General features: G+C 44.2%; 1 protein-coding gene across 1 annotated transcript in view; it reads right to left on the bottom strand.

The window, feature by feature from the left end:
• CNNM2 (cyclin and CBS domain divalent metal cation transport mediator 2) overlaps positions 1 to 8,611 on the bottom strand; it is a 208,847-nt gene that overhangs the window by 34,526 nt on the left and 165,710 nt on the right. Inside the window, exons 2-4 of the mRNA XM_011977492.1 lie at positions 7,629 to 7,772; positions 3,005 to 3,142; positions 519 to 688 (exon numbers count right to left, since the gene is read on the bottom strand). Of these exons, the coding sequence (XP_011832882.1) occupies positions 519 to 688; positions 3,005 to 3,142; positions 7,629 to 7,772 (452 nt within the window). The remainder of the gene's footprint in view (positions 1 to 518; positions 689 to 3,004; positions 3,143 to 7,628; positions 7,773 to 8,611) is intronic.

The following is an 8,611-nucleotide window of genomic DNA, read 5'->3' as shown; positions in this document are numbered from 1 at the left end:
TTTTTTTTTTTTTTTTGAGACAGGGTTTTGCTCTGTCACCCAGGCTAGAGTGCAGTGGTACAAACATGGCAACCTCCTGGGCTCAAGCAATCCCCCCGCCCACTGCCCCCTGTCTCAGCCTCCCAAGTAGCTGGGACCACAGGTGCATGCCACCACATCCAGCTCATTTTTAAATTTTTTGTAGTGACAGGGGTCTCACCATGTTGCCCAGGCTGGTCTTGAACTCCTGGCCTCAAGCAATCCTCCCACCTTGGCCTCTCAAAGTGATGGAATTACAGGTATGTGCCACTGCACCCAGTCAAAGTACCTTTTAGTATTGAAAATTTAAGTAACTATTGGCAATGCTTTAATTAGAATTACTTTACAGATATGAAAACAGGAAGATGAAATTATCCCATGTCTAAGGCTGCCCCCTATAGAAAGGGTTCAGTATGTACACGGCGACACCCATTCACTTACACCAAACTGAAAGATGGATACTCAGGGAGAGCAAACCACTATTGAATAATTCTTCTGACCTGCAGAATGAGAACGAAGTAGTCTACTGGCTTGTTGCGCTGGTAGAGGTAGTATTCAGGGGCTTTCTTGTTCTTCTCATCATACTTCAGTTCCTGGATGACATTGGGATGCTTTAGCAGCCTTAGAAGGATCTTCTCTGACATCTGGGATGGGCTAAATGCTTCTACTTCTATAGATATAAACACAACTTGATATTACATTTCAAACGGAGGGAGAAAAATTATACTATTAATAGTAATTGAGGTGTTTAGATAAGAATACTTGGAATCAAAGTGATAGTATTTGGATGGATGAGGCTTCCGTTTGGTGATCCACTGGGGACAGATTACCTGGGAGAAATTAGAAAGTGCTGAATTCTCACATTTTTTCCTTTTACTTCTTTCCTTTTCAACCCGTCATGGACTTCAGTCCTCATAAAACTACACTAATTTGACTGACAGAAATGAAAATCAACCGCAAGCGGGCTCCTTGAGTGCGGGGGATGCCCCTCAACAAGCCATAACAGTCTGACTGTCGACAAACAGCCAAAGGAAGAAGCCAAGGTCAGGAGCATCGGGTGCGGTTAGTGCCAGCGCACACACACGGGTGCCCCACGTCTCCCTCTCCCACTCAACTACCCCGAGGAATGTGGGGAACAAAGAAGGTTGAGACTGGAAATAAGAGCAGGGCATGTGCACACATCAACATGCTAATTAAAAAAAAAAAGTAACGTTCAAAAATATTTACGAAGATAGCAATTTTATTTTAAATACAAAAACAAAAATTACTGACTGAAGGGTGCTATCCTACAACTGGACTCTATGATATCTCAGAAGCAGAGTAGGAGATTTAGTTTTAGTGTTTTTTTTTTTGTTTGTTTGTTTTTTTGAGAAGGAGTCTCAATCTGTCACCCAGGCTGGAGTGCAGTGGTGTGATCTCGGCTCACTGCAACCGCCACCTCCCGGGTTCAAGTGATTCTTCTGCCTCAGCCTCCCGTGTAAATGGGATTACAGGCGCCCACCACCATGCCTGGCTAATTTTTGTATTTTTAGTAGAGATAGGGTTTCATCATGTTGGCCAGACTGTCTCAAGCAATCAGCTTGCCTTGGCCTCCCCAAGAGCTGAGATTACAGGCAATGAGCCACCATGCCCGGCCTAGATGTTTAGTTTTAATTTGTGGTTCTTAAATGATGAGGAACAGTATTATCAAAACTAGAAAAAGAATAATAAGTGAAAGACATTGTCTGTTATTTTCTAATTATGTATTTATGAAAGTTGTAAGTTCTGTATTAACTTGACTTTTTTGTAATAAGACAGTCATTATAGGAATTTTAGAAAATACAGAAAAAGAAGAAAGTAAAAATTATCTATAAGCCAACCACTCAGATTACCATTCTGAGCAATTGAGTGAGAATTTCTTTCCAGTGCCATGCCTAGGCACGTGTGCTCATGTATCCATGTGTGTACACACAAAAACACAACTCTAATCTTAAAGTACACATAGTTTTAGATTGTTTCTCCCCACTTTGTATTAAGTTATGAATATTTTCTAATGTGATAAATATTATATTGAGCATTTCCAGGCTTCTGAGAACGCGACCTTAAAGAGTTACACAGCATTCCGTCAGGTGGTTACGGCTAGCCTTCTTTTAAACATGGTTTAAGTCTACTGCATGCAGATGAAAGGCACTGGCTGCCTATCAGGGACACTGATGTCTTCTAAAGCCAATGGATGCTTTAGACTTTCTCACACTTCCCCTGGCCACCAGAGCTCAACCCTGGAGAGCATCTGGGGATGGGAGAAGGGTTGGTCAGTATCTTAAGTTCATTCAACGTTGACCTCTCTGGAGCAGTCAGTGCCGGCTGGGTTGGTGGTTTAAACAACATGAACACTTGCCTCCTGAAATGGACTCGAGTTAATCTGATCTGAGGAGGCCATCAAGAAATCCATATCAAAGTTCTTAGAATTTGATTTCATTAAAACCATAAAAGATAAAGATTTAATTGTGAAAACCTAGTTTTCTTCTTTGCAAATCACAGCCCCTGTGTTACCACTGATGTCCAACTGTGCTTCCAGGACAAGCTGAAGAGAGACTGGACTCAATTGTCCATCAAACAAGCTGGTGCCAGGCTGGCACCATCAGCCTGCTCCGCCAGCTGGCTCTCCCACAGACCTAGCTGGAAGGAGATGGCCTGGCCTACTGTTCACATGCAGTGTGGCACTAACATTCATCCTTACCTTTCAGACCAATTTTAAGTTACTGGTCCACCCCTGGTAAATGTCTCAGAGGGTTCATGCCGACACTGAACATAGGAGAGGAGAGAATTTAAAAAGAAAAAAACAAAACAAAACAAAAAAACAAAAAAACAAAAAACAAAACACAAAAGTGGCATTACTTATCACCCCATTTCCCAGTGTCCACCCCCAGCCCACCCCAGTCAGTGGTGGGTGAGAAACACACTCCAGGGTTGGTAGAGATCTCAAACTGTGATAAGCTGCACTTGCCTGTTGCTAGGAAACGGTGCATGGCCAGGAGGAGCTGTGGTGATATTTTAACCTTCATCTCGCTGTCTGTCTGCTTAAAGGCAGAAAAATCTTGCTTTCGTTCCCGGTGAGCTACTTTCTTTTTTGTTCTGTTGTCAGCTAAGGGAGGAATGAAAAGAGAAAAAAAAAATAAGAAAATGCATCCCATGAGATCAGGGCTCTTTCTGAATGAAAAAGACAAAATATATTGGAAGGGCTGGACTGTATTTCCAGATGCAGGCGCTCTATGCACAGATGCCACAGGGAAGGAGGGAGGGAGGGCCAGATCCTCATCAACTCAGCACAGCAGCCTGGGCACCACGCAGTCCGCAGCGAGTGACCACAGGCAGCCTGATTAGTGAATGTACTTCAGGAAGGTCTGCAGAGGGCCCTTGTGAGCATAGCATCAGGCAAATGCTGACAGAGCCTCTCACAGGACCCACAGAAGCATATAGCAACAGCGCGTGCAGCCTGGAGTGCACAGTCCACTGCTGCTCAATGTCACCATACTCCAGCAAAGGACCACCACTGTGTACACACAAGGGAGGAGTGTCCCTACCTGTAAGAGGCCCCTCACCTCTGCTGAAAGACAACACACAAACGAAACCCCCTTAAGAAACAAACAAGAATGCTTTCGCAGAGCAGTGTTTTAATAATATCTGTTTGCTTCACTGCTACTCCAGACCATGAGATCCTCAAGGTCAAGCAGATGCGAATGGGATCCGGACAGTGGTCCGTGAACTTCCTCTGAAAAGGTCCAGGGAGTCAATATTTTAGGCTCTGCGGGTCTACACAATCTCCACACTGCTGTTTAGAAAGATGAAGGAGCATGGCTGTTTTCCAATCAAACTTTCTTTATGAACACTGCAATTTGAATTGCATATAATTTTTGCACGTCACAAAGTAATTGTTCTTTTTTTTTTTCTTTTCTTTTTTCTTTTCTTGAGATAGGTTCTTGCTTTATTGCCCAGGCTGGAGTGCAGCAGCACAATCGCAGCTCACAGCAGCCTCAACTCCAAGGCTCAAGTGATCCTCTCACCTCTGCCTCCCAAGTAGCTGGGACTGCAGGTGTTTGCCACCATGCCCAGCTAATTTTTAAATTTTTTGTAGAGACAGAGTCTCACTATGTTGCCCAGGCTGGTATTGAACTCCTGGGCTCAAGCAATCCTCCTGCCTCAGCCTCCCAAAGTGCTAGGATTACAGACATAAGCCACCATGTTGGCCATTTTACAACAATTTTAAGATGTGAAAAGACATTCTTAGCTTGCAGGTCACACAGAAGCAGAGTACAGGCACTCATCGGCTGTGGTTTGCCAGCTCCTGACCTGGAAGGTACTTCCTGCAAAACCATCTTTTAAGTACTTTTCTGGACAAAGTAATGATCAAGAAAAAAAGAGCTTAAAGACAAGACCCCAATCGCTTGCTCCTTCCCAATAATTGACTCACTGCATTATTGTTTCTTGCATGGAGCAAAACAGATTGATTACTAGGCTTTTCCTGAGAAGGTGATCACAACTTCTACTTTTCGTCTGCCTCAATTCTTTTGAGAACTAGACAGCAGAAATCAATACAGAATTTAAAAATAATTCTAATGGCAATAGCTGTCACTCCCAATCTCTATCCAGATCAAGAATATACCTGAAATTGGCCAGGCACGGTGACTCACGCCTATAATCCCAGCACTTATGGGAGGCCAAGGCAGGTGGATCACTTGAGGTCAGGAGTTTGACACCAGTCTCCCCAGTATGATGAAACCCTGTCTCTACTAAAAATATAAAAATCAGCCAGGCGCGATGGTGGGTGCCTGTAATCCCAGCTACTCAGGAGGCTGAGGCTGGAGACTCGCTTGAACCCGGGAGGTGGAGGTTGCAGTGAGGTGAGATCGCGCCACTGTACACTCCAGCCTGGGCAATAGAGTAAGACTTAGTATCAAAAAAAAAAAAAGAAAAGAAATACATGAAATCACAAGTCCAGCATCTTGAGCCAGTAGGTAACATTAGGCAACACTTCTGTAGGAAATCAGTCCAATAAAGGCTTAAAAGAAGTTAAACTAACATTTGTATAAAACTGAAGTGCAAATACAGGATCTCCTAAATGGTACATCGCCTTTCTAATGTTAAGTATCACCCCTGGGGAAAAAGAAATACAGAGACACACTTTTTTTTTTTGAGACAGAATCTTGCTCTGTCACCAGGCTGGAGTGCAGTGGTGTGACCTCTACTCGCTGCAACCTCTGCCTCCAGGGTTCAAGTGATTCTCCTGCCTCAGCCTCCCGAGCAGCTGGGACTACAGGTGCACACCACCACGCCCAGCTAATTTTTGTATTTTTTAAAGTAGAGATGGGGTTTCACCATGTTGACCAGGATGGTCTTAATCTCCTGACCTTGTGATCCACCTGCCTCAGCCTCCCAAAGTGCTGGGATTACAGGTATGAGTCACCGCACCCGGCCACACTCAGTTTTTAAATAGTCATTTGTGAGGAAGGATGAAAAGAACATAAACACACAAATAATATTCTCTGAGACCTCTGATGACCCTCTAAGTGAGGAAAGGATAAAACAGATGTGGGAAAGGGTGCTTTTTAAGAACGCTATTCAGATGTGAGGATAAAACAGGATATGTTTTCAGAAGACAGTCATTAGTTAAATGTAAAATTTTTTTCTTTTGTGGGTACAGGGAAGACTTTCTCAGTTTTATTTATTTATTTATTTATTTTGAGAGAGTCTCATTCTATTGCCCAGGCTGGAGTGCAGTGGTGTAATCTTGGCTCACTGTAACCTCCATCTCCCAGGTTCAAGAGATTCTCCTGCCTCAGCCTCCCGAGTAGCTGGGATCACAGGTGCGTGAAACCACACCCAGCTAATTTTTGTATTTTTGTAGAGACGGTGTTTCACCATGTTGGTCAGGCTGGTCTCTAACTCCTGACCTCAAGTGATCCACCTGCCTCGGCCTCCCAAAGTGCTGGGATTACAGGGGTAAGCCAACACGCCCAGTGACTTTCTCAATTTTTTTTTTTTGAGACAGAGTCTTGCTCTGTCACCAGGCTGCAGTGCAGTGACACAATCTCAGCTCACTGCAACCTCCGGCTCCCAGGTTCAAGTGATTGTTCTACCTCAGTCTCCCAAGTAGCTGGGACTACAGGCACGTGCCACCACGCCCAGCTAATTTTTGTAGTTTTAGTAGAGACGGGGTTTCACCATGTTGGCCAGGATGGTCGTGATCTCTTGACTTTGTGATCTGCCGGCCTTGGCCTCCCAAACTTCCTCAGTTTTAAAATGTGGGATGTTTCCTTCTAGCAGGACTGAATAAAAAGCACCCTGCTTTGAGGAAAGCAGACTTTACCCTGAATGACCAGCTTGTGGGGAAGCTGGGATAGTCCATTTCCCCTCCGGAAGACATGCTTTAAAACCAGGCAGCATACACAGAGCCCAGATGCTCTTTCTCTATCCCACCCCTGGGACCCCCAAACATCTCAGGCCTGGGCCATCTCTGGCTTTATGGAACCCTTGAGCATTGCTAACGGTGTGGCCAAGGAAGATTTAAGCTCCACAGTCCAGCAATCATGTTTTATACTTTAATGAGACAGGACTCAGTTCAACACTCAGTTCAGGATCAAGTCTACACCTGGGCAAATAAGGTATCCATACTCACCTCACCCTGCCCTGATCTGAGCCACTCCCCACTTTCACCTTCACCAAAAGAGAAGGCAGAGAAGCAGAGAACAGGAAAAACACATTCTTACTGTGAACCCTACCCTATCCTGCTTCCCACACCCCCAACCCGCTGCCCCAGCAAACTACACTTGCAAATCTCACCTCCAACCCCGACCCAAGGATTCTGGAACAAGAAAGTATAAACAGTTGTCATCCATAAGTTTAACAAATCCCATTCAGTTGTGTTTTTTTTTTTTTTTTTTTTTTTGGAGACGGAGTCTCACTCTGTTAACCAGGCTGGAGTACAGTGGCGCAACCTTGGCTCACTGCAACCCCTGTCTCTTCAGTTCAAGCAATTCTCCTGCCTCAGCCTCCACAGCAGCTGGAATTACAGGCATGCACCACTACCACTATATCCAGCTAATTTTGTATCTTTAGTAAAGACAAGGTTTCACCATGTCAGCCAGGCTGGTATCAAACTCCTGACGTCAGGTGATTTTCCTGCCTTGGCCTCCTAAAGTGCTGGGATTATAGATGTGAGCCACTGTGCCTGGCCTCCCATTCACTTTAAAGAGTACTTGAGTTATGAAAAGTACAAACAGAAGTTTATCTGAAAACAATATACCTAGTTGTATAAAACGAAATTTTAGTAGAGTTTTTTTTTTTTTAACATATGTAAAATAAAATTCAAAACCAACAGCAGTTTTCTGTTTAGAACAAGTAATGCCCTCATCAGTGGTTAGAAGCAGCCAGAACAATGCTGTCGCTTGACATTACAGGATATGCTCCTTCTGTTAAAGGGATTGGAATATACCGACAGGTCATGCACGGCCTACACACGTCATGTATCATTATAAACAAAGGCAGCAACTGGAGAACTGTCAGATGACTCACAAACAGCACAACAAAAAAAGCAAAGGTTTCAGGAAATACACTCAGACAGTGCTACTTACTGTATAAATCTGTTTCATCTAGAATCTCAGATTTGATGATTTCTTCAATCACATCTTCTAAGGTGACAATTCCCAGAACTTCATAAAACGGATCTCCTTCTCCCTCATTGTTTACCCGCTGCACGATAGCCAGGTGGGATTTACCTTTAGAGAAAATAAAAAGTTTAGGAAGTGACTTTCGGAATTTTCTGAATGACATGTTATACGTAATACGGTAAAAACATCAGCAAACACAGGTGCCGAATTACCAAAATCTCTGTTTCAGCATTTTAAAATTGTACTGAGATATCACAAACAAATGGAAGAACTTCATGAGCCATTAAAAGGCAGAAAAAGTTATGCCAGAAGAGTGTCACCCTCGACATACATGGCACTGCACCACTGTTCTCTGCTTCCTAATGGTAATGTCTCTTGGTGCATAATCTTTCAGCAACTGCCACCTAAAGAGAGTGGTTCTCAAAGTTCATGGTGCCCTAGGGATTCCCAAGACCCTTCTAGGAGGTCCGTGAGGCCCAACTATTTTCATAAGAATACTAAGATCCTATTGGCCGTTTTCACTGTGTTGACATTTGAGCTGACGGTGAAAGGCACCTTAGCACAGATGAAGGTAGTGGGAGCGAGCTGCACGTAGTGATTGCTGTTCTCTGTCACAACGCACATGCAGTAAAGGGAAGGAAGTAGCTTCTCTTAAAAATGTACTGGGCTGGGAGCGGGGGCTCACTCCTGTAATCCAAGAGCTTTGGGAGGCCCAGGCAGGATGACTGCTTGAGCCTAGGGGTTCACGATCAGCCTAGGTAATACCGTGAGATCACGTCTCTACAAAAAAACAGAAAAAGTAGCTGCACATGCACGCCTATGATCCCAGCTTCCTGGGAGGCTGAGGTGGGAAGATCCAGGAGTTTGAGGCTGCAGTGAGCTATGATCGAGTCACTGCACTCCAGCCTAGGTGACAGAGTAAGAGACTGTCTTTTTTTTTTTTTTTT

Source organism: Mandrillus leucophaeus, unplaced genomic scaffold (assembly GCF_000951045.1).
Source record: "Mandrillus leucophaeus isolate KB7577 unplaced genomic scaffold, Mleu.le_1.0 Scaffold18, whole genome shotgun sequence".
Classification (NCBI taxonomy): domain Eukaryota; kingdom Metazoa; phylum Chordata; class Mammalia; order Primates; family Cercopithecidae; genus Mandrillus; species Mandrillus leucophaeus.
The sequence above is the reverse complement of the archived record's forward strand: the minus strand, read 5'-3'. Positions and strand labels throughout refer to the sequence as shown.